General features: G+C 39.4%; 1 protein-coding gene across 4 annotated transcripts in view; it reads left to right on the top strand.

Moving 5' to 3' along the window:
* LOC126175965 (pericentriolar material 1 protein-like) overlaps positions 1-27,516 on the top strand; it is a 405,228-nt gene that overhangs the window by 106,175 nt on the left and 271,537 nt on the right. For all 4 annotated transcript variants that reach the window (XM_049923056.1, XM_049923053.1, XM_049923054.1 and 1 more), the window contains 4 exons: positions 4,024-4,120; positions 11,437-11,536; positions 17,197-17,319; positions 25,397-25,485. In XM_049923056.1, coding sequence (XP_049779013.1) covers positions 4,024-4,120; positions 11,437-11,536; positions 17,197-17,319; positions 25,397-25,485 — 409 coding nt within the window. The remainder of the gene's footprint in view (positions 1-4,023; positions 4,121-11,436; positions 11,537-17,196; positions 17,320-25,396; positions 25,486-27,516) is intronic.

Raw genomic sequence — 27,516 nt, 5'->3', positions numbered from 1 at the left:
TCCTTCCTACCAATGCCAGCTCTTCTGATTTGCTGGGTGGGAACTCTTCCTGCAATATATCCTGTTTTCCCTTAAGCTTCCTGGCCTCAACCTTTCTTAGTAATTGTCCTTCACCCCCCTTTCCTGCTTCCACTCCAGCACTTGAAAGCCCTTTACTCCACCAACATGCTCACAATCTTTTTACTTCTCTCCCTTTCAGCAGTGGCACTGAGAAACAGCTGAAATCATTAAAAACTGAACAAAGCTCAAATTCCCAATGGAATTCCTACCAGATTCAATAGCCAGCCCACACTTGAGTTAACCCCTCTGTTAACTATAATTTGTTGTAGATCTCTTGAACAAGAAACTGTGCCCAGAAGCAGGAAGAAAACACAGATCACACCTGTCTGCAAGAAGGGTAGCAGAGTGATCCACTAAACTACCATCCAGTATCTTTGGTATCATTTTCTTGTAGAATCTTAGAATATAGTCTGAGCTCAAACATAGTGAGGCCTGTTGAACAGAATGACCTCCACAAGGCTGCCAAGTACATTCAGTGCTTCTTGATTTCCAAGAAGCTTTTGACTCGATACCATACCTGCATGTTTATCATCAAAAGTACAGTCATATGGAGTCAGACAAAGTGCATGACTGAATTGAGGATTTCTTGGTAAGGAGAATATAGTATGTTATGTTGACTGGAATCATTGAGAGATGTAGAAGTAACTTCAGGTTTATCCCAGGGAAGTGTGTTGGGTACCTTACTGTTCATGTTGTATGTTAATGATCTTACAGACAATATTTATAGTAACCTCAGACTTTTTGCAGATGATGCAGTTATCTACAATGAAGTACAGTCTGAACAGTGCTGTTCAAATATTCAGTTAGACCTTGATAAGATTTCAAAGTGGTGCAGTGATTGCCACCTTGCCTTAAATGTTCAGAAAAGGAAAATTTTCCACTTCACAAAATGATAAAACATAATATCCAATCAATATATCATCATATGTGAGTCACAGTTGAAACTTATTCAAATACATTGGTGTAACACATTGTAGGCCTATGAAGTGGAACAGTCATGTAGACTCAGTCATGGGTAAAGGAAACTGAATAATGAATTTAGAAGAGAAAATGAAGAAGCAAGGGAAAATGGATGAAACGGAAATGCGATGAAATACAGAAAATGGAGAAAGAGGGAAAGTATGAAATGATTTATAGAATGGCCAGTGAGATAGTTTTTGAATGTAAAAGAAAGAGGAATAACATGGAAATAGAAAGAGCAGATGGTACTCTAGCAGAAGAACCACAGGAGGTTTTGAACAGATGGCAAGAGTATATTGAATGTCTTTATAATGGGGATGAAATACAAAGTGAAATTAATGTTGAAGAGGAGCAATATGTGCCGGAAGACGGCAAGGGAGTCACCATCTTGGAAGCAGAAGTAGAAAAGGCGCTGAAGGAGATGAAGAATAGGAAGCTATGTGGAATTGATGATATGCCAGCAGACCTGTTGAAGAGTCTGGGAAACAAGGCAAGAAAAGAAATAATCAACCTCTGTAACGAGACATATGACAAAGGGAAATGGCCAGAGGACTTCCTTGCAACAGTTTTGATGCCCATAGAGAAAAAGAGAAACACTAAAAAATGTGAAGAGCGTAGGACCATCAGTCTAATATCTCGTGCAGCTGAAGTCTTGCTGAGAGTGTTGATTAGAAGGCTAGATGGCAAACTGAATGGAGGGATTGCAGAGGAGCAGTTCGGATTTAGAAGAGGAAAAGGAACAAGAGATGCTATTGGCCTGTTAAGAACTTTAGGGGAAAGATGTATGGAAAAAGGTAGAGAAATCTTTGCTGTTTTATAGATTTAGAAAAGGCTTTTGACAGAGTTCAGTGGAACAAGCTGATGTATATTTTGAAGAGGAAAGGAATAGATTGAAAAAAGAGACAACCGATACAGAATCTACATTTACAGCAGAAAATAAGGATAAGGGTTGGAAATGAAATATCAGGAGGAAGCAGCATTGGATGAGGTGTTAGACAAGGTTGTTGCTTTTCCCCACTGTTGTTTAACGCACACCTTGTAGAGATTATTGCAAAAGGCTTAGATGGGAAAAGAGGAATATGTATTGGTGGAAAGAGAATAGAAAGTATAAGAGTTGCTGATGACATAGTATTAGTGGCAGAAAGTGAGTGGACAGTGACATGCTGAAAGATCTGAATGAAGCTTGTGTGGAATATGGGATGCAAATAAACACAGCAAAACAAAGAGTATGGTCATCAGTACAAGACACACTGTCCAATATTTAAATAGGACAATCTACCATTAGCCAAGTAAGTGCATTTAAATATCTTGGAAGCACAATAACTGAAGACTTGAGATGTCACCAGGAGGTGAAAACTCGAATTGCCATAGCGGAGGAGGCATTCAACAGAAAGAGGAGACTTATGTAGCAAATTAGATAAAGGTCTAAGGAAAAGGCCTGGCAGATGTTTTGTTTGGAGTGTGGCACTATATGGGACAGAAACATGAACGCTGAGACAAGAGGATGAAAAAAAGGTTAGAAGCATTTGAGATGTGGATGTGGAGGGGAATGGAGAAAATAAGGTGGATGGAAAGAGTGACTAATGAAAGAGTGTTGGAAAGGGTTGGTGAGAGATGGTCTGCTGAAGGTTATAAGAGAAAGGAAAAAGAACTGTTTGGGACATTAACTGAGAAGGGAGTGCTTGCTAGCAGATGCTTTGTAAGGATTGGTTTGTGGGAGAAGACTGAGAGGAAGAAGGAGATACAAGATGATAGACGACATAAAGGGAAGAGGATATTATGCAGACCTGAAGAGGATGGCAGAAGACTGGACAGCCTGGAGAACTACCATGTGAAAACCTGCCTTTTGGCAGAACACATGATGATGATGATGATGATGATGATGTACACAAATTCACACACACACACACACACACACACACACACACACACACACACACACACACACACACACACACAAGCACACAAGCACACAGACGCCCACACACACACTCCCATGGCCACAGCAAGTCTTGCCGCAGTTACGGGAGTGTACATTTTACTTCAGTGTTGAAACCTAACCTCTGTCAGCCCACTTACCCAATAGTGAAATGATATTCTATGTGTTAGTCAGGAACTCACTAACAAACTTTTTAGAGGGATGATAAGTCATACTAACTCGTACACACAGGATACTTTTTTTCCTTAGGAACATAAACATTTTAATACTTCATTTATGTGTCATTTTGACTGAGAGACATTTGTCATGTACACAACACAGCATTGCTGAACTGTTGTTAAGTATGATTCTGGTTTTCAAGCTCACATGGCGACTGAAAAGACAAGAGTAGATGTATGACAATGCACATCAAGATTTTGAAGCAGTCGTTCTTTCTATGCTCCGTAAACAAATGGAACAGGAGGAATACCTAATAAATGTACAATGTGAAAAATCTCTGCCACATACTTCATAGTGGTTTGCAAAGTATAGGTGTGGATGTAACATTTGTAAAAGTCACGCTAAAAAGAATATGTTCTTTAACAGAATTTATCCTTTTTGTGTGATATGTTGCTCTTCAGAGTTGTTAATGAGGTTCTGAACTACTGTGTATAATAAAAAAAAAATATTAAAGCATTGTCATATGAATATGCCACCTCTACTTTCTACCTCCATGATCTCCATACACTATATGTATTTATGTCAATGCTAATAGGTAAAGTCTACCTTTGGTGTGACATGGACAAGTTGGAACTAGTTCTTTCTGACACTTAAGCATTATTTATTTATTTATTTATTTTTGATGGCATCCTATCAGATGTAATTGTATCGTTAGTGTTGTAATCAGTCAAGTTTTTGAGTTTTGAGCGACAGATATTTTAAGTGTCTATCTGGTGGTTTAACAGAGACAGTACTATTTTCTTTTACTTGATGTCTAATGAGTTGCCTGAAATATCCTTGCTCCCTAAAACCAATCATTTTACTCCTTTTTCACACATATAATTCTAAAGTTGATATATTTACAGGCTGATGCACAACGATTACAAGCAAGACGGCGTGAATTGGAGCAGTTGATGCAAAAGGATCAGTGCCAGTCATCATCTGTGAATCAGAGTGAACCAGGTAGGCATATTTACATTGTTGGCTAGTGTTCCATACAACATGTGCATCACAATGTCCCATTTCTCTCAATTTTCTTCAGTATTTAGTAATTAGATCCATTTCTTTTGCAGTAGTCATGGTTTACAGTTATGTTACTTTTTTTAAATTTAGTGTTTTGTTCTTGCTTATATTTCAGTTATGGATGTTAAGACAGTTGGCCATGATGTGGGTCTGTACAGAACAGAATTAAACTATCTCAGAATAAAAAATCAAACAGAATATGTATCATTTACATCTGCATCTACATCTACATTGATACTCCGCAAGCCACCATACAGTGCATGGTGGAAGGTACCCTTTACCACTACTTGTCATTTTTCATGATCCTTATGCTCAATGTATGTTGCAAGCAACAGAATCCTTCTGCAGTCAGCTTCAAATGCCAGTTCTCTAAAGTTTCTCAATAGTGTTCCTCAAAACGAACATTGCTTTCCCTCCAAGGATTCCCATTTGAGTTCCCGAAGCACTTCCATAACACTTGTTTGTTGTTCAGGCGTATCAGTAACAAACCTAACAGCCCGCCTCTGAATTATTTCAGTGTCTTCCTTTAATGTGATCTGGCACAGATCCCAAACACTCGAGCAATACTCAACAATAGGTCGCATTGACGTCCTATATGCAGTCTCCTTTACAGATGCACCACAGAATTCTCCAAAAAAACTGAAGTTGATGACCATTTGCCTTTCCTACCACAATCCTCACAAGCTTGTTCCACCTCATATCGCTTTTCTACATTATGCCCAGATATTTAAACGACTTGACTGTGTCAGGCAAGATGTTAGTAATGCTGTATCCACACATGACAGGTTTGATCTTCCTACTCATCTGCATTGACTTATATTCTTTCCACATTTAAGATTAGCTGCCATTCATTACACCAACTGGAAATTTTGTCCAAGTCATCTTGTATCACCCTGCAGTCACTCAACTTTGACACCTTACCGTGCACCGTGGGATCATCAGCTAATGACCACAGATTGCTGCCCACCCTGTCTGCCAAATCATTTATGTATATAGAGAATTATAGTGGTCCTATCACACTTTCCTGGGGCATATAGTTCTTTTCTTATTTTACAGAATAGTTGGAAAAATTGCATCTTCCTCCCAAGTTCAGTCCCAAAACTGGGAATCTGTTGAATTTTTTACTGTATGCTGGAAATTTCTTGAGACTGTGTAATGCACTTATTCTATACCTTAGTTGGAGAAATGGAATATGTGTTCAAATAGTTTTCTTTTCTCTGCATACCGAACAATACCTACAGTTCCATCAGATCATATTTTTGAGATTCACAAAGTCTGAAAGAGGGCATGTGTTTAACTTAAGTTTAAGAATTAGAATAGTGCAATTGATATAAAATATTTGACAAATTGAATGGATACAGAGAAGGGCAGCACAAATGCTCTCGGGATTGTTTGACCCAAAGGAGAATGTCACAGAGATCTTGAAAGAAGTGAAGTTGCAGACTCTTGAAGATAGACAGAAACTATTACAAGAAAACTACTAAAAAGTTTCATGAACTGGCTTTAAATTATGACTGTGTGAATATAGTAAAATCTCCTAAGGATCATTCGCATAGGAATTGCGAGCACAAGATTAGATTAATTATAGCACACAGAGAGGTATTTGAACAGTCATTCTTCCTGCGCTCCATATGTGAATGGAATGGGAAAAAACCCTTATAACTGGTACTGTGGGGTTTACCCTCTGGCATCCACTTCACAGCGGTTCGCAGAGTCTGGATGCAGATGTAGAAAGGAATTCACATCTACTCAGCACACTACCTGCCACAGGGAAAGGAGCACTACAGAGGAAACAGGCTCTATCCTCCTCACACATTGCTGGTAGAGCTTGCGCAAGATAAGGTGGCAGTAGTACAAAAAAGTCCACCTAGTTGCCTGTCACCTGTTGACGTGGGCACTTCGAGGATTCTTATTCTCATTGCTATCTTTTCACTGCATGTGACAATGCATCTTCACACGCCATAGGTGTGGAGGAAGTTCTTCATAACCAGGCACGCTTGGCTGTCTGCAATGTCACTGAATTAATATTGGCACATATTACTCTACACGGTTCTGTGAGCTCTACTCCACCGCATGTTGTCCAGAAATATCCACTGCACTCAACTTATATGACTGTGTGGTATGGTTTCACAATCTCCTCCATTCTCATTCTGTTTTTATTGATGGAGACAACACCTTGCAGGCCTTTTATGTGTATGGTGACATCTGCACATTATAAGGGCTTACATGTGCAACACATGGTTTCATCTTAGTATGACCACAAGTGTGTCCACACCACTATTTTCATGCAAGACAGGATGACATCACATGTCACTTCCCAGGTGAAGATATCCTTTGAGAAACCTTCAGTAATGACCACATCATTTCTAGTCAACTTCAAGATGTGAAGCCTTCCAGATCCTCCAATCTAACTTTTTGTGACTTCTGGTTGTGGGGATATCTGAAAGCTGCGTCTATCAGGAGTATATCTGGACTCTTCATGATCTGAAGGAAAGCATATGGCGACATATCGCCCTGATTCCACTGGATATGCTGGAAGTAACTGTTGACCGTGCCATGTTATGGATGCAGCATGTTGTTGAGTAGGGAGACCATACTGAACACATGTTGTAACCTGTGACCACATCTTATTAAACATGCCAGAACCATCATTATTATGTGTTTGACTATTCAGCTGCTTTTGTGCACCCATATCACATTCTGAGTGCTTACAGCACCATATACCCCACAAGCACACTGTCTAATGAACATACAATGTTTAAGGGCCCTTTGATGTATACAGCCAACACTATGGCACTCGGAACACTGTCAGTTTAATTATAACCGCCCAGTATGATAGTTTGCTGTAGCTTATAATAAGGTACGCTTGATATGTGTTTCTCTATGGGCCTCAACTGTTGAACTGCACCTCTATTACCACATGGTGGTTGTTCAAGCCAGAGCCCCCACCATTCCCAGCATCTGCTTCCCCACCACTGAGCAAGTGGAGAGGATGTTTAGGAGGATGACAGTTCAAATCTGATCCCCCTAAATTGCTCTAGGCAAGTGCCAGGATGTTGTCTTTGAAAAGGGCACAGCCAATTCCCCCTCCCCCATTATATTCCAATCTGAGCTTGTGCTCCATCTCTAATGACCGAATTGTAGACAGGATGTTAAACTCTAATCTTCCTCTTTCTCTTTTCCCTTCCCAGCGGCACTGTTTGTGCAAGTATGAATTAGTTGGCAGAAGAAAATGCTAACCCATAAATGTAGATTTTAAGTTGCTGCTTTTATATTTTTGGTTAAATTTGTAAATGACATAATAAAATATGATAAAACAAATTACATAGTAGACAGCCGTGTTTTAGCACTACATAAGGAAAAATTTGCCACCAGAATGTTGTACATTCATAAACACCAAAATGTGATGAAACTAACCCTTTGAGTACCAGTAGTTTCTGCCTGAAACTACAATTTTATCAAATTTTTTAATTACCAGTGCCTTTTGCGTAAAACTACTAATACTTTCGCAAGACACACACATCTAGTGGTACACTGAGTTAATCTTATCAATAGAGTGCATTGTAACAGTCAGTCACAGCATTAAAAGCAGCACTCTGCGTGGAGAGTGTGCTATGTGACTGTAGAAGATTGTGATGTGTTTTATAGTGATCATTATAAGAAGATCAATGGCAGTGAAAGTAAGAACATCTAAAGGCACTGTAATCTAAATTTGAGTTTGTACTACTGCTTTTATGAGTGGTATTTGAAATCTGCTTTTATGAGTGGTCTTGAAACAAAACGTCTGGAGCAGCATGTACTTTTAGTATAAGTTGATTAAAGTTTGGGTCCATTTTTGCTCTAACTTAGGACTATAATTTGGTTTAGTCATTATGAGTTTCATGGAAGTTTCTAGACGTATGGTTGTGTCTAGGAGGATGTGAAATTGCTTCATATATATATCATGAAATGATGGTGGTTGAAAACAGTATGTCTCAATGATTCCAAAGTGAAATCACCTCTTTAAAAAATTGATTGTTAACTTTTTGCCAATTTCTTCTTGTGTTTGTTGCATTCTTTGGTAATAAAGATTAATTTGTGAAAAATTGTATTTTTTTAATGTTGTTGGGACTCGGAGGTTATACTGAAGGTTATCACTTCCTTCTGGCGACCCCTTCGTTTGAGCCAAGCTATTTTGTGCACATTGTCATATATGTATATTAGTGCTAGTTCCCACCAGCGGAGTTTGTCAGAACTCTGCAGGTGGGAACTGGTGCTAAAACATGTCCTTAGTGCTGGCCTTAATTTACATTAATTTCTTTGGTCTCAGAATTTCTTCACAGTGACTATTTCTTTCTTCACTCCCTTTTAGTCTTCTACATCCTTCATTTTCTAATCTACCTTTTTCACCGTCTCCCTCCCACCTCTTATCACATACAATATATCTAGCTTTTTGCTCTTATTAACTCGTGCATAATGTTTTAGCACTAATCCCTGTCTTGCCTATTATCCTGTCTGCCACTTTTAAGCTCTCAGGTTTTTAGGTCTCATCCGGTGCAATCCCCAACAGTCTTTCCTTCTCGTCTCATCTGGTAAGTTTCCCCTGACCCATGGTTCTGGTGACTTTTCTGAACTCTACCCCTTTTTTAAATATCATTAGTACTTTTCCTTCACTGCTCTTCCTTCCCCTTCAGTCCTTCTGCCAGAAGAAGGAGCCACTTGCTCCAAAAGCCAGCACACTGTAATACCTTTTATATGTGTGTACTCCTGCCGATGCTTCATGTGTAGATTTTTTATCTATCCACTTTACTTATATTTAAAAAATTAATTATTTTTGTGGATATCTGTATTAGCTTGGTACATAAGTTCATACTGTTTTTCCATAAGTTTAATAAACACAACAGATACACATAACACCCACTCAAATAATCAATAACACAGTCTCCTTCGCTGTGTACAACAGTCTGTCAAGACTGAGATAAATTTTCAATTCCAAGACTGTAGAAATCATGTGATTTTGAGATTAATAACTCGTCGAGTTGTGTTCAGAGCGCATTTTCATCTGGACAGGAAGTTCCTTAACGGTTATTCAATGGAGGGCAGAAAGATGAAAATCTGAGGTCACAAGATCAGATGAATAAGATGGATGCGGAACAACTTCCCGACCCAACTCCTGTATACTGTTTTTTGTCAGTCTAGCAGAATGCAGGTGGCTGTTATTGTGGAGTAGCATCAATTTCTCAGTTGTTGACAATAAATGTTAGCAGTGATGGTTGCATCTCGGGGAAGCAGTTCGTAGTACACCACACTGTCGCTGTTCCACCAAATGCATAGCATTATTTTTGTGGATGCCCACAGGTCTTTGTACAGGGAATTGATGCTTTGTTTCTCAACCATTCCTTTCTTTTCCTTATGTTAGCATAAAGATTCCATTGCTCATGACCATAACAGTACCAGATAGGAATGGTCAGTGGATAGAAGTGATCGGTGTTGTTGACGAGCCAGTCGAAGATGAGCAAGTGGAGATGCACATCTGGCCACCCACTGGTTTTTGTCATGTGGCTTGTCATTTGGCATAGAGTATGTGGTCCTTGTACATCATATTTTTTAACCTTCCCCATTGCACAAAAATGTCGTACGATCATGAGATGATCACAGTTCATCACATTTGCCAGTTCTCGAATACATTAACATGGATCATTGTGAATGAATGCAATTAAACGATCTTCATCAAACCCCGAATGTCTTCCAGAATGAGGAGAGTTACGAATGTCAAAGTGATCCTCCTTAAAATGAAAACACCATCCTTTTGCTGTGCTCTGTCCAGTGGCATTATCCCCATACATGGCACAAAAGTTTGTGGCTGACTCTGCTGCTGTGACTCCTCTATTGAATTGAAACAGAAAAAGGTCGGAAATGTTCTTATTTCTCTGCTTGGCACTCCATTTTCTAGTGTCCACAGCTCCATCTGCATATGACGGTTTATTTTTACAAGCCTGTCTTGATCACACAAGTTCCATGAACTCACATGTTTAACTTGGCGATGATTTACATCAGAATATTTTAATTACCTGAAGATGCCAGTAGCCAAAACCAGTAATAAAGTGTAAGAAACCTTTGTGATCAAGACGGACTTGTAAAAATAAAATGCCAAAAAATGATTGCAGACTCATTTACAGACTTTGTCTTTAATGAATAAATCCATAAGACAGAACAATAATATGGAATCAGATAAAATTAGTGAACTACAAATAAAAAAAAGACAATCAATAAATAAACCCTCAGCAACTGGAATACCAATAAGCAAAACAAAAGCCGTATGAACTTATGCACCAATCTAATACTTTGCATTTTGTGTTGATCATCTGTGTAATCGTAGGTAACACACACACATTACTATATAGAGGTAACTTCCTTCTCTGACAAATCACAGATGGCTCCTGTGATGGGTGAGGAGTTGCTTCTTCACATTTTTCAAAATGAAAAAATCAACCACACTACACAGAATTCACTATTTTACTATTAGAGATGAGCAAAGCTTGTGGTGGTTGGACTCAGTATGCAAGTGGTTCAAAAATCTTCTGACTTATCCCGATTCAGAAATAGGAAGATAAATGATCAATAAAAGTTCAACAAATAGTATATTTTCCTTAAATGATCATGTCTTTTGATGAAAAATAAACATTCTGTCTTTTTCCTTTCTATGCTGCCCATAAGCAGTGTACGTCTTTTTTGAAAAATGATTGATTCTGTGTAGCAGATGAACCAAAACTTGCTCTTCCCTTCATTGTGTTTTAATAGTCGTCCTTGTTTTACAATGAATTACCAAATTTCCATGTAAAATAGCTATTGTTCAACTCTCTGTATATTTTTGGAAACAGAATGAAACTTTACAGTACTGGAGTATATACTGAAATAAATCTTCCTTATAGATTAAAACTTTATGCCACATAGGGATTCTAATCAATATCCTCATATTTTCCAATAAATGCCAATATTAGTTTAACTATCCAAGCATATTTTATATGGTTGAGCATAAAGAAAGCTTCAGTCATTCAGAATGAAGCCATAAGTTAGTTGTAATGCAGAGCAGACAGTTAAATTGGTAATGAAATTGTAAACAAAAGGCAAGAGTCCCAGCATGAATCACAGTACATCACACAGTTTTAATACATCAGAGAAGTTCTGAATCGGAAGCTGCATAGATTCTGTATCTCATCATAGATACTCTTTTAAGAAGATGAATATCAACCAGTGAATCTTTTCTGTTCTTAAAGGTTGTGGCACTGGTGATACTGGCACAAGTAATGCGACGTGGGGGAACTCCACACAGATTACTCTGGAGGACCTGGATGATGGCAGAGCAGGATTCTCTAGGTAAATAGAAATATTAATGTGCGAAGTATATGTATTGTAATTGTGTGTGAAAGAAATATATTTGTGTTTATACAGTGCCTTTCAGCTTTGCATCGATATTTAGTCTAAAATTACTGCCATTTTGACTCAGTGCAATCTTGTGTGCAGCTGTTGCCATGCAATGGAAAATCACAGTCATAGTGATGCTAAAATATTGTAAAATATAATACGTAGGCCATTGGAGAATATGGAGAGCAAAATTGAACTAAAAAATATTCCAATGGTTATTTATGTTGGACCGCTCATTATCCTTCCACATTAATTCTGTTTCTATTTCTGGAACATATGATACATGACCTCATTCATCTTATTATTACACATTGTTACCAGAGTTAAATTAACAAAAATGTAGGTGGTTTGGCTCATATTTGCAATCAGGCACAGACAATAATAATTCATGAAATAACAGTTAAGGGAGGTGTAGCTTACCAAACCAGATGTTGTGGAAAGCAAGTGAAAAAGTTGGCAACTAATTATTAGGAAACCCGATTAAAGAGGGTTTGGGCTCTCAAAGTTTATGTAGTTATTAAAGATTTCAGGCTGGCAACCACTGGAATAGAGCCATATCAAAAAATATGATGAAAAATAGAATAAGCAGTAAAATCAGAAACTGCTTGCAGAATGCGTTTTTTTGTTGTGTGGGGACAAAATGGAAACCTTAAGAAAGTCACAGAAGTGTAGATAAACATTCCATAATTGAAGTCACCGAAGTATAGAAGGACATTCCATAATAGAGGAAATGCTTCAGACAAGGGACATGGTCAGCAAAAGCATCTGCTTCTGACTGGCTGCCATCTGCATACAATTAAGTCTCTTGAAGAATATCCTGTTGTATCAGAGCTGCACAATACAATGAATCTTAGTAAGGGTGTTGTAGCATGCAAAGACAGTATTCATTTAAATATAGACAACTGCAAGTGGAGTGCAGATGAGAAAGTATTACAGATTCCCAAAATAAAAGTAACGTAAGCTAACACAATCTGCAAAGTAAAATTTGTGACCCAAATTTAGAATCATTTCTAATTAAAATGGGGGTCAGGCAAGGTGATAATTATCTCCATTCATTCTCAGTCTAGTACTAGATAAGCTCATCAAAACATGAGAGAACAAGATACCTGAAATACACATGGAAACAAAATGTAAGAATCTATACTTAATAGTGCTCAGAGATCTTTGAAGTTGATTTTCACGAATGTTTTTGAGAATGGTATTGCTATATTTACCTGAGTATAAGATGACCCTGAATATAAGACGGCCACCCCTTTCCTTAAAAGACTCCTCGAGAAAAAATTATTTTTAACATAGTCTGATTAATCAAAATCACAAACTGTTTTATTGATGTACAGTGTTTGCCAAAAAGCTAACATTATCCCTATTCTAAACTGTTTTCTTTTCTGCCTCTTTTGCTTACTAACCCTGTAGTCTGTGGTATCACTATTTTTAATCATCACCACCATCATCCTAACAGCAAAGCTGTGAAATTTGTATCTTTGTTGTCACAATTATTCGGCTGTTTCTTCCGAATGTGTTGCAGTTTCACGGTTGTGGCTGCAGTGGGACCTGAGAACACAGCCTTTTTTTTTCTGAATATGTATTGGAGTTTGCTCCTGTACTGATGTGAGAATGTTCCAATATCTCTTGCTTCCAAGCATATCACCTGCCTGCTGTTCTGTCATTGGCTGTGTAGAACCAGCTGACACACATCCTTTCATTCCTGTTGTACGTCAAGGTGAGCATCGACAACATTATGAGGTGCATTCAAGTTCTAAGGCCTCCGATTTTTTTTCTAATTATTTACTCACCTGAAATCCATGAAACTGGCGTTACTTCTCGACGTAATCGCCCTGCAGATGTACACATTTGTCACAACGCTGACGCCATGATTCCATGGCAGCGGCGAAGGCTTCTTTAGGAGTCTGTTTTGACCACTGAGGCAATAGCAGCACGGCTGGTGAATGTGCAGCCACGGAGAGTGTCTTTCATTGTTGGAAAAAGCCAAAAGTCACTAGGAGCCAGGCCAGGTGAGTAGGGAGCATGAGGAATCACTTCAAAGTTGTTATCACAAAGAAACTGTTGCGTAACGTTAGCTCGATGTGCGGGTGCATTGTCTTAGTGAAACAGCACACGCGCAGCCCTTCCCGGACGTTTTTGTTGCAGTGCAGGAAGGAATTTGTTCATCAAAACATTTTCGTAGGTTGCACCTGTTACTGTAGTGCCCTTTGGAACGCAATGGGTAAGGATTACGCCCTCGCTGTCCCAGAACATGGACATCATCATTTTTTCAGCACTGGCGGTGACTCGAAATTTTTTTGGTGGCGGTGAATCTGTGTGCTTCCATTGAGTTGACTGGCCCTTTGTTTCTGGATTGAAAAATGGCATCCACGTCTCATCCATTGTCACAACCGACGAAAAGAAAGTCCCATTCATGCTGTCGTTGCACGTCAACATTGCTTGGCAACATGCCACAGGGGCAGCCATGTGGTCGTCCGTCAGCATTCGTGGATGACACTTTTCGCATTTTCAGGTCATCATGCGGGATTGTGTGCACAGAACCCACAGAAATGCCAACTCTGGAGGCGATCCCCCAAAACAATTCTCTCCACTTTCTCGATCATGTCGTCAGACCGGCTTGTGCGAGTCCGAGGTTGTTTCGGTTTGTTGTCACACGATGTTCTGCCTTCATTAAACTGTCGCCCCACGAACGCACTTTCGACACATCCATAACTCCATCACCACATGTCTCCTTCAACTGTCGATGAATTTCAATTGGTTTCACTCCACGCAAATTCAGAAAACGAATGATTGCTTGCTGTTCAAGTAACGAAAACGTCGCCATTTTAAGTATTTAAAACGGTTCTCATTCTCGCTGCTGGCTGTAAAATTCCATCTGCCGTACGGTGCTGCCATCTCTGGGATGTATTGACAATGAACGCGGCCTCATTTTAAAACAATGCACATGTTTCTATCTCTCTCCAGTCCGGAGAAAAAAAAATCGGAGGCCTTAAAACTTGAATGCACCTCGTACAGTGAAAAACACATAAGTACAGCCCTATCTAGACTTTTACTGACTCCTGCAGAAAGGAATACTGTTGTTGCGTATTTTTCCAATTTTAAAGGCAGTTCGATTCTGACTACAAGTGAATTCAGGCAAACTGCAGGTTAAATGTGGTAGATGTTCATAAAATGCCAAAATACATGGTATAGATTTCCATAGTTGGCAACACAATGAAATTTTCTGCTTGCATACCGTTCCCCTCCGCCCGATCAACCTAGCTCTCAGCCATACTGGTGTATTTTGTCCCCTTCCAAACCTTCCGTAGAGCTGAGCTTGAGTCACTATGAAAAACAGACTGCAATGTCTTCTGATGTGCAGGTCATATATAACAACACTAACTAATACATAAATAAAGGAGTACAGTTATGATTCAGCCCCATTCATGAGCTTTCACGATCTAGTGATGTCTGTTGGTAGTATTTCCATAATGGATCTTGCTGCTGTTTAATTTATTATTGCAGTAACAATTACATTTTCAGCTTAATATGATTTATTTCTTTGCTAGACATTTCATTCTGTATTAACTTTCCTTATTGTTTCAACGGTATGTCTGACACTCATGTTCTAAATCTGATTAAAAGATGGTAATGTTTTACTGGGTATTCTAATAGGTGAACAGTGACTGAAATTTCTTGTTTGCAGCCCACTTAGTAATTCATTACAGTCTCTCCTAACCAAATAAAATAGTGATCTGGGTTCTGAATCAACTAATGTTTTATCAGGGACAACACTTCCATTTTTGAGTGTTACCTTTACTTAAAAAGTGACATTAATGTTTGTACGTGGTATCCATTAATGTACGAGAATGTTTATTGCAAACCTGTTAAAGTACAACAAAAGTCTATTAGATGATAGAATTTAATGCTATTTTTGCCTGTGTTTCACAAAATTACCAAATTTTAATCAGAGCAGTAGGCTGTTGTAGTGGCTAGTCCATAGTTTCTCATGTGCCTCTTGTACTAGTGCCACACGAGTCAGTGTTGCATGTTTGTTCTAGCAATGTCAATACTGTATCAAGCTGTTTGGCATATTAGGAAATCTCGAACCTGTTGGAATGCCAGTATCGTTTGCCGAGCCCTGCCCATCCGAATTCTTCAAAATAAATTGCACATGACCTCTGTAGCCAAAGCTATAAATGTGAGACTACACATGTATACTCCACAAAACACCTTAGCACCAATAGTTTAATCTGCAAATATAAGATGACCCTGTATTTTTCGAATGATGAATTTAGCAGAAAACCATGTCTTACAGTCGGGTGAATACAGTATACTACTTTATGAAATTGTTGTAGGGCACTGACCTTCAAATCATACAAGAAAGAAGAAAATCAAAAAGGGCAGAGCAGTTTTTAAGGTCCTTTTATCAGTCAGAATGATTGGTTTCCTGTATATCTTGCTGTCTACAACTGAACCCCATTTCCAAAAGTGAGACTTTGTCTTGTCATAACCAAGCTTTTAGCCACAGATTAATCCAAATACTTGTGGCATTTACACTGTCTTTTTTATATCTGCCATATCTGAATACTTATATTGAAACTTAGCTAGCACACTTGCATATCAGCGAAACCTCTTTACTAATTAGAAGCCTGGAACAATAAACATAGCTGTAATTCAACTCATATGATTGATGTGTAACAGCTGGCGCTTATTCTGTCAGTCTGCCTGTAAAAATATAATGTGATAAGACAGTTGAACTTTATAGGAAATTATATTATCCGTTTGCAATAACCCATCTGTGCAGTACGACTGTGACAGCAGCAGTTGTATGAGTTTCTGTCAGATACATTTCAAATACTCTGTCAGTGCATGGCAGCATTGAGTTTTCTTTACTAGATTGTAAAAGTCTCGTCACATCTCTGTGCATTTTTGGTGCTACTTTGTCATTATGTTGCATAAAATAAATGTGCCATTCTTGAGAAACAAAGCACAGAACGATACTGAATTACAACTACATTATCAGCTGCAATTATTGTCCAAAGGTAAATGTGGTAACCAACACCTAAAAGATCTGAGTGTTTTGATTACAGCGAACAAGCAGATGGCTCATTCTCTGATTGGCTGTCAGTATGGTACCTGTAAACAAATAGCTGCCAGTTGCTTTCTTACTCTGATTTAGGTTGCCATCACAATTTGCTCACAGGAGATACATTTATTTTAACTGCAGTTCAATAAGAAATAATTGTTTGTTTGGTGTGCACAACATTTTAGAAACCTTGTAGTCTGATCTACTGTGATCTTTCAAGCTTTTGTGGCATTATGAAATTATTGGTTTCCCACCTGGGATCCTACTGTTTCAGGTATTGTTTTTTAATTTTTAATAACCTCCCTGTATTTCATATATATATATATATATATATATATATATATATATATATATATATATATATATAGAGAGAGAGAGAGAGAGAGAGAGAGAGAGAGAGAGAGAGAGAGTGTGTGTGTGTGTGTGTGTGTGTGTGTGTGTGTGTGTGTGTGTGTGTGTGTTTCTTGAATTGTTATTAAATCTTTTGCATTTTTATTTCACTTTACCTGTATTCTTGTTGCATATTTTTATTCACTTGCAGTGATGATAACCTGTGTGAAGAAAACAATGACATCCCCTCAGTTTCTTCCCAGCGTAATGCAAGACTCAGTTGCAGTGGCAGTAATCGCAAAGATATATTAGAGCATAACACATCTTCAAACAGGTATGTAGTGCACACAAAAATTTACCAGACAATGTATTACTCATCCTCTTAATCATTTTGCTGCTACAGATGTGCTCTCTGCATTGTGTGCTGAGGGCGGCTTGTATTATGGCTGTACTGCTCGCCAAATGCTGGGAAAAATTTGATCTTTGCCCATCTTACAGGGAGATATCTTCACGTGATAAAGGACTGAATTTCTTTTCATTATATGCCATAGTTACTGTGCGCCATCAAATTCAGTAAATCACCACGCAAAGTTTTTAATGATTTGCAGAGGTAAAAATGTATGGTGTAAACTTTATGTATGGTTGATTTTAGCTTGTATAGGTTCAGCCAAAAAGGTCTTTACAATTTTGGAATGATTAGAAATTTATTGAGGTAACTTATGAAATTGGTATATGTGTCATTTTGTAGCAAACAATATCAAGTTTGATTTACATAGTGCATCAGTACTCCATTCTGCCACTAGGAGTGATAGTGTAGTGCACAGTTAAAACGGCTACTTTCACTGGTATTGTGTATCTGGATATGCTTGAAAACTTTTTAATTCCACAGATTGATGGATAACTGAGCTGAGATGGTTTACTATCTGCAAGACAGTGCACCACCTGATTTCCTCACGGAAATTTGAAGTTTCTTTGATAATCCCTTTCCAGGTCAGTGGATTGTCCGTGAAACCAAACAATTTAGTTCTCCTGAAAATTCGAATATATATACTGCCATTGCAAAAGTTACGCATGATTTGCTGCAAAGAGTGTGAGAAGAAATTGATTACCGGTGGCATTTTTGCCACATCATAAATGGTAGTCACATCAAACCAGAATGTGAAACTTCAAGTTGTTTGCTACAAAATGACACATCTATCGATTCTATAGTTATCTCAATAAATTTATATATCACTCCAAAGTTTTAAAGTCCTTTTCGACCCACCCTTTACATTGCAGTGAATGACATGTAGATAAAATATGGAAATTTTATTTAAAATTGAGAGCAGGACAGTATTTAATTTCATTCTTGAGTTATTGGGTTTTATATCTAATTGGCAGTTGTGCACAACATGCCCATTCACGTCCTTGTGCATTGCGAATCGTGGTCATAACAATTATCACATCTCATAAATGATTCAAGATATCAAAATGAGGTTTTTGGCAAATGATAACATAATTGGGCACATATGTTGTATGATAAATACTCAAAACTTTTTAAATCACTGAGCTATGGCAGTAACTTATCCACAGGAGTGAGAGGCAGATGGCTCAAGACACATACAGACGTCCAAAGCACTGCAGAAAAACCCAACCAGTGCACCTGTACACATCCACAGCACCAGGGAAACAGTGTAGCAGGATGTGTATACACACCCACAACAGTGAAAGGGTTAAAAGAGCATGCTTTGGAGCACTGCAGATTTTTTATTTATTTATTTATTTATTTATCTTTATTCATCCAAGGATGATCTTACAGTGATATTAGATTTGTCAAAGTAATACAGTGCAATTCAGTAGATCGAAATATACAAAATACAGCATACATAACATGCTGAATGGGGATGGGACAGGTAGTCTGTGAGCATAGAACAGGTGGTTGGGGGTGGCCTTGATTGAGGAACCGTTCTGGCACTTGCCTTAGTGACCTTGAGAGACCACAGAAAACCCAAGTCAGGATGGCTAGACAGAACAACTCCATCCTCCCGAATATGAGGTTAGCATCTTAACAGCCGCACAGCCTCATTCGGTAGGTCCCTGTTGTATAATGTTACTTGATTTACAAAGAATTTGTTTCATCTAACTTGTAATGTAAAACATAGTTTCATTCTTCATTACTACACACATTAAAGACACCCACTGACACTCTGAACTATGGTGATGCTGCTGTGCCCGCTTGCACTAACTCCAGATGATGTTCTTGCACATTCAACTATGCTCGTCAGTCCACCTGAAAAACTGAGTCAGCAAACCTTACTATCATGGATATGATGCTGAACTGCTACGAGGTGGTCACAAAACCTTCCCCACCACTGATGTAAGTCCTGACAGTGAAATTATATGTACACGCCAGTCGAGTGTATGGAATCAGTGGAATCAGCAGTAAGATAGGTTGATATGGAGGTGTGACGAAATGTCAAAATGGAGCTAATATATGTAGACATGGCTTTGGCCAAACCATGAAGGAAGTTGCCCAATTTGTTGGCATGTCAGGATGGACTATCTAATACGTCTACAAGGAATGGTGTACCACTCACAGTCGAGTAATTGTAAAAACATTCTAACTAACGGGCCTGGAGGTGAGTGCCATGTCTTGTCACTGACAAATGGTTACAATTCTGACTGGAATTGCTGCCACCCTTGAAGGTCAATCTCAGCCATTTGCCAAGTGAACATTATGGAGTGAGTTGCAAGCAGTAGGCATTGAGGTCTGGGTACCTAGCAGAAGGCCATTGTTCACAGCACCACATAAAGTTGCGTGTCGTGGGCCAAAAACTACACAGATTGGACAGTAGCTGACTGGAGATATGCAGTATGGTTCAACGAGTCAGTTCTTTGTAAATGACGCAAGGTGTCAAGTGCACCAAAGACCCAGTGAGAGTTTTAACTCACTGTGTGTGGAGGATGTAGTTCATGCTGGAGGTGGTACTGTGATGTTTTGAAAGTGTCTGCATCTTTAGGGCTGCTCCTGTTTTCCAAGACGGTAACAACGATGTCCACAGGGATGCATGCGTATGATTGTAGTTTGTCAAACATCCAGCCCTCTTATTGCACCTCGACTGGCCCGTTAAATCACCCAATCTTAATCCCTGTGAAAATGTCCAGGCCTATTTGGAACAGTCGGAGAAATGAAATGCAGCAATCAACATCACCACAATTTGGCTACTCTGTGGGATCTAATCATCAATGGCTGCGTTCAGCCATACACAGAATACCTGAAGAAACTTGTAAACTCTCTTCCTTGCTGAATTAAGGCCATTATCAATGTTAGAGATGGTGGCTTGTGGGTGTGGTATATTAGCAAGGAGTCACCTGGGATGAATAATGTTTTGTTAAGTGTGCTTATTATTAGTTATCTGATCAGTTTTTTTATACATTGTTGTGCATTGTAATTGCATATTTTAATTCTTGAATTACCACTTCTGTAGCTAAATGGTTGGCATTGCTTCCTTTGGTATGGAAGGGCCTATGTTTCATCCCTGGTGCTTCATCAGGTTTTTTTTCTGAGGTAGAGAGGTCTGGTACAAGGTCCACCCCACCCTTGTGATACCAAATGAGGAGTTAGCTTGAATAAAGAAGCAGCAGCATCATCAGAATTCATCTACTGTCAGTAACTACTGGAGGGATTAGCAACATGCTGATCACATGCCCCACATCATAGATCACACTTCATACTGTCTTGTAGGTAACAGTCAGCCATTCAGAACAGGTCTAAAGCCTAATCCATGAGTGATGTTTACCATTTTACTTTAATCCTTGGATAAAATGTGAGATATTGAATTTAGTTGACAACAGGAGAATATATAAACATGAAGCAGGTAAAAGGGAATATGAAAAGATAAATTCTGTGGTTCACAACATGTGAACAGGCTTTTGCCCTGACTACATGCAGAATTCAGCATTTAATCTACTGCAGCACGAACAGGAAGAAGAGGAGGAAGAGGAAGGTCGTAGTCATCTCATTGCTCCCCGCTGCCTTTTAACCCCATGAAAGATTCCCAGTACTCAATTTGATAGAAGGCTGAATGGACTTCGGACCACCCTAGAGGTACTAGAATTAGCAAAACTCCCCCCTCCTACCCAAGATTGAACCCAGGACCTCCAGTACTGGAATTTACTGCTCTACATCCTGGACCACCACAGCAACGAAAGGGAATATAGACAACAAGAAACAAGATTGATGGGAATTACAAAATAGATAGGAGAGAAATGGGATTCTGTAGAAGCATATGTAACTATGGGGATGATAGTCACTGCATGTAGGCAAATTAAAGAAACCTTTGAAGAAGCAAGAAGCAAGGCCTTAGATGGCAAGCCAGTACTAAACAAAGATGGGAAGGCTGAAAAGTAAAATGGATATATAGGAAGGCTGTGCAAAGAAAAGATACTCCAATACAATACTATGGAAATGAAGGGGAGAGTACTTGGAGATAAGCTGGGGGATGTGATACTGCAAGAACATCCCTTCCCCCAAAGCGATGGACTGTCATCGTGTAGAGAATGCGAGGATGGCGAGGGAGGCCAAAGGGTGGGTGCTGTGTTGGACCGGAAGCTGTGGCTGCAGGGGATGTCAAGCTTCCAATCATACTCCACCATCCAGCCTTCACTCTGGCAGAAACATACTCCGGAAAATGACCAGAAGGGTACGCATCCACCTCCAGAGGCCAATAACCAGATGTGGAAAGCATTGACAGCTGTGGTGTGGGCGGGTCCAGCTCCGTCACCATGGGGTCGTCCCACGGTGTCGTGATGGCACCTTCTGGTGACTGCTGTGGCTGCACTGTCCTCTGGATTCATGAATATGGGGGAAGAGACACAGAAGGATCACTGTGCACAGTGGTGAAGTTGATAGTGATGTCAACACTGGAAGCCGTCTGGACCTGTAACGAGATACATGCAAGCAACAAGTCAGTGGATGATATCGTCTCATGCCCACTGTCTGCTGCCACTAAAAACCCTGTAAAAGACAACATCATGCAGCGCTAAGCGATACTTTTGAACTTTCTTTGGTGCCAGATGCTGAGGAAGGTGGAGCAGTGTCCAGTGGCAGCAGCCGTGAAACAGTTCTGCTGGGGATGGTCCATCTCGTGGGTGAGAATGATAGGAGATAAGAAACAGTTGCAATGCTTGATCCCTGGTGTGTGCAGAGTAAAGTTTGGCCATCTGCTGCTTGAAGGTTCTGACAAAACGTTGTGCTTCACCGTTTTCACTGTGAATGGAACAGTGCACTTGTTAGATGCTGTATGCCACTTCGTTCACAGAATGTTTCGAATTCATTTGACATGAACTGAGAGCCGTTGTCTGGCACTATGATTTCAGGTAAACCTTCAAGGTAAAAACTTGAGGACAACACCTGAATTGCACTATGTGACGTTGTCGAGTTCATTGGCAAAGCAAAAGGAAACTTGCTATATGAGTAGCCACAATCAACCAACGAGTGATCCAAAAAGGTCCTGCAAAGTCCACGTGCACACGTTGCCATGGTGATTGCGACTTAGGCCAGGCAGAGAATTTTTGTGGCAGATTAGACTGATTTTCCCTACATGTGTGACACTGCGACATCATTTCTTCCATTTAGGTGCCCATACCCTGCCAAGTATAGTGTCGACATGCTAACTGTTTCGTACGAACAGTCCCCCAGTGTCCTTGATGAAGTAACTGCCACACTTCTTTTTGCAAAGCTTTAGGAATCAACACACGTGACTGCCACTGTCATTTTGAATAAGAATCACTCCTTTCTGTATAACAAGGTTGTGTCAACATGCAAAGTATCGGCGCACTACAGAGTTCTTTATGTTGTGCAAGGAACAAGGCCAAGATGTGCAAATGTACGTTAGCAAAATGCTCAAATCTGAATCAGCTTCTGTGGCCTGTGCAATTTTCCTTCAGCGGAAAAGATTGAATCAATTCAGAATCCTGAGCATCGATGTGACAACAGGATGCAACAGAAGTCTGTATCGGGACCAATTGAAAGACGTGAAAGTGCATCTGTGTTACCCTGTTGAGCTGTCAGGTGATGCACAATCTTGTACTGGTATTGAGTCAACAACAAAGCCCATCTTTGCAATTTTTGGGCAGTTCATGTAGGAACCGGTTTCATTGGTTGAAACAAGGACTGCAAAGGCTTGTGATCTGTTACTAAGTAGAATTTTCTGCCATACAAAGAGTGGTGGAATTTGATGACACCATACACAATAGCCAAAGCCTCTTTCTAAGTTTGTGAATAGTTGCACTGAGCTTTGGACAACACTTTTGATGTGAAGCAGTAGGCCTGTCTTTATTGCCAATTCTGGGCAAAAGCACTGCACCGATTCTGTAAGAGGAAGCACAATTTGCAGTACAACTGGTCTGTGAGGGTCAAAGTGAACTAAGCATTGATCACTGTGCAACGCATCTTTAAGTTTTTGAGAAGCTACTTGCCACTCGTCTGTCCAAACAAAGGGGACATTATTGTAACGTAAGCGATGTGATTTGTGCAGCATTCGGTATGAACCAAATATAATAGTCCATTTTCCCTATGACTGACAGCATTTCTGTGATATTGCGAGGAACTGGCATATCTCGTATGGCTAACAAATGCGACTGAAGAGGATGTACACCTTGACTGTTTGTGACATGAGCAAGATACTGCAACTCAGGTTTTAAAAAATCACATTTGTCCAGTCTTCACTTTAGCCATGCATCAGATAACACACAAAACAAAGCAATCAGATTTGTAATATGATCTTCAGGTGTACGACCTGCTATGAAAATATCGTCCAAATAGTTTGTACAGTTTGGCACTTGAGCAGTCAGCTGTTCCAAATACCATTGGAAAATGGCGGGTGCAGAGGCACCGCCAAAAGGCAAATGCAAATATTTAACAAGCTCAAATGAGTATTTACTACACACACTTTTTGAGATTCTTCACCAAGCGGTATTTGAAAATACACATCGCGCTAAGCAATTTTTTTAAAAGTAGCGACCAGTGCCTAATCTGTCGATGAGATCCTCTGGGCGTGTCAGTGGATAAATTTCAGCCACAGTTTGTGGGTTGACTGTAGACTTAGTCAACACAGATGAATGTGACCTGAAGTTTTGGGGAGAAAAATCATTGGGCTGGCCCATTGACTAGCTTGTATGGGCGCAATAGCTCCGCTATCTTGGCAATTCTTTAAGTACATTTTCCGAGAACGTGAACAGTTCATTAGTGCCGGCTAAAGCATTTGGATGAGAGTTGGTCTTCTGGTGCGGCTGCGGTTAGGCGGAGTGGCGCTTATGTTCTCTTTGTATAGGGGCCGCTCCTGTTGTGGTATCACACATGCTATTGACTGACGTCATCTCACAGCCCTCTCTGCTGTAATGTTCCAGGCAGACATGCCGGTGCTTGATGTTATGCCGGAACAGAAGGGATAAAATAAAAGGAACAAACACCGTATGGAAAACAAAGTGCAATTATGAGACAGGGTCATAGCCTTTCACCAATGTTATTCAATCTTTCGTTAAGGACAAGAAGTAAAGGAAACCAGTTTGGGAAAGGAAATGAAGTCCAGGGAGAATACATAAAAATTCTGAGGTTTTCCAATGGCATTACAGTTCTGTCCGACAGTAAAGGACTTGGAAGATCAATTAAACAGAATGAGTTGAAAAGATGTTATAAAATGAACAGTGACACAAGTAACACAAGGTAATGGAGAATATAAAAACTAAATCAGGTGATATGGAGAAATCTAGGTTAGGGAATGACACACCAAAAATAATGGAAGCGTTTGTCTGTTTGGGTATCAAAATAACTGACTTTGGCTCAAGTGGAAAGTGTATAAAATGCTGACCAGCAATAGCAAGAAAAGAATTTCTGAAAGTATTTGTCTGGGGTGTAGCATTGCATGGAAGGAAACCATGGACAGTAAGCTGTACAGATAAAAAGAAAATTGCGCTGTTTTGAATATGGTGCTACAAAAGAATGCTGCAGATTAGATGTGTAGACTGGATGATTATTGAAGAGTCACTGAATTGAACTGGGGGAGAAAGTAATTTATGGCACATCTTGAGTAGAAAAAGTAGTTTGACAGGGCACATACTTTAGGTATCAAGAAACAATTACTTTGATGGTGGAGGAAAGTATGTTGGGTAATAACTGAAAAGAGAGAACAAGGTTTGGACTACAGTAAAAAGATTCAAGTGGATGTATGTTGCAGTAGTTATGAGTAGATGAAGAGACTTGCATAGGACAGAATACCATGGAGAGCTGTATCAAAGCCATTTTGGTCTGAAGACCACAACCACAACATGTAACAAGTGGCTGTGTGACACACTTCACATCACAAAATTTATTTGCAAATCTTATTTATAAAAGTTGTAAATTAACTAACTGCTATTTTGTATCTTTCTAGGGATGCTGTAGATATGTCTTTGGATTCAAGTATGCCTGGATCTGCTGCTCGTCCAAGTTCACAGAATATCTGGAGGAAAATCTCTTCTGGTAAGTATATGTATTTCCCATTTTCATTCCTATTTTTGATATTATAGGAAAGTGTAAAATAGCGTTTTGGGGCAGAAATAATAAATTTGAATGTAATCCTTTTGGGTATTATGCTGGGTTGTACTGCATAACTGAATAAGACTTACTGTAATCGTCAGAAAGCACTGTTGCTATGATGTGAAAGTAGCTGTGATGTAGATATAAGAAGGTAGACACTTTATTTGTTTATTGGGTTGAGAAAATAAAAAAAGTTAGTGTCTTTTTATTTTATTTATTTCTTTATTTATTTTGCAGCAATCTGCCTACTGCAGCATATTCTGTGATTTGTCAAATAAATGGTTTCACCATTTTATTTGCCATCAGTCTTCTGACTCATTTGATGCATCTCACCATGAGCTTCTCCCCTGTGCCAACCTCTCAATCTCAGAATATCACTTAAAATCATCATCCTTGATTCTTTGTTGAATATATTGTAATCTGTCTTCCCCTATACTTTTTGTCCCCTTTGGCTGAACATCGGAACACAGATCAGAAAAATTATCTTCTCAGCTTCTTCCATTGATAGCTGCCACCTAACCAGCCTTACTTACGTGCTATGTAAATTACTTGAGAGGATGGTGGTATGTTGACTGCACTGGATCCTCAGGTTGTTGTTTTTTATGTACCTACCAGTGTGCTTCCTGGAAAGACCAGTCTGCAGCAGAGCACCTGGTCAGATTAGAAATGATAATACTGCTAGCCTTTGCTACAGACCTCTACATCTTTGACCTACATCATATGGTACTGTGTTATCTTGACCACAATCCATGGCTGGGGCATTTGTGACACTTTGCTGATATTTATCAACTATTTCCTGTTACAACAATCATTCATATAGTTAGTCAGAATACATCTCAGCTCCACCCAAATGCAGTGTTATGTGCTCAGTCACCCTTTTCCTTATAGCTATTTTTGGACTTACATAATATGTGGGACCAACGGTCACTCCTGCCCTCTATGTAAATGACTTTTGCATTTGGTACAGCTCTCAATCCTTGGTGATGACCAAATGTCAGCTCCAAGAATCCTTGTCTTTCGTGCACACCCGTGGCTTTCATTTTTCTTCCGCAAAAAATGGATCACCCACTTTTGTCATCCTCCCATGACCTACCCAGATCTAGAACTTTTCCTAGGAATCCAGTGTCTCAAAGTAGTGTATATTTCTGCTTTCTGGGCATATCCTTTGATAATAAATTGATGTGGCTGTCCCACATCTGCCATTTCAAGTTAAGTTGCATGCAGAAACTGAATGCACTCCAGTTTCTAGCCGTACCTCTTGTGGTACAGATCACTCCACTCTGTTGCATTTCTGCAGGACTATAGTTTTATCATGATTGAACCATGGAATCCAGTATAGGATTCAGTGGCACCATTAGCATTGTAAGTGCCACACTCAGTTCACCATTGCGCCCAGTAGACAGCAGACTGTCTTCTGGCCTAAACTGGGGATCACAAAATCACAAAACCAATGGCTTCAACAGCTCTGGCATCCATACCTGTGCCTCAATATGAGCTCCTCTGGAAAGGTAGGATCTGTCCCTTAAGCACATCCTTCATTCACAATCCTTTGGATTTAACTCAATTAGTCCCACCAAAAACTGTGCAGTTTAGACTTCAGCCTTTCCTCTCCTCCTATTGTCTACCTCTTTTGTTCACCATTATAACACTGCTTCCTTCTCTCTCTCTTTCTCTGTTTTGTTTACCATAATTAATTGCATTTTGACCCTGTCATTGAGGGCCTCTTCTGCCTTCTAATAGTTCCCTAGCACCTCCTTGCCTTGTAATAATAAAACACAGCCATTTCATTCAAAAGATCTCCCAAATCCTTTGCTGTCGCTGATACAATCCCAACGTTATCAGTAAATCATCAAGTTTTTGCACAGTTGAGGTATATCAATTGTTTTGCAGTTTTCTTCTAGTAGGAGAATGTATATCAAGAATCAACACTTGCAATTTTATACTTAACAACTTTATGCTGTAAGATAGTTAACT

The sequence above is a fragment of the Schistocerca cancellata genome, chromosome 3 (assembly GCF_023864275.1).
Source record: "Schistocerca cancellata isolate TAMUIC-IGC-003103 chromosome 3, iqSchCanc2.1, whole genome shotgun sequence".
Lineage (NCBI taxonomy): Eukaryota > Metazoa > Arthropoda > Insecta > Orthoptera > Acrididae > Schistocerca > Schistocerca cancellata.
This window is presented reverse-complemented; position numbering and strand designations above follow the sequence as displayed.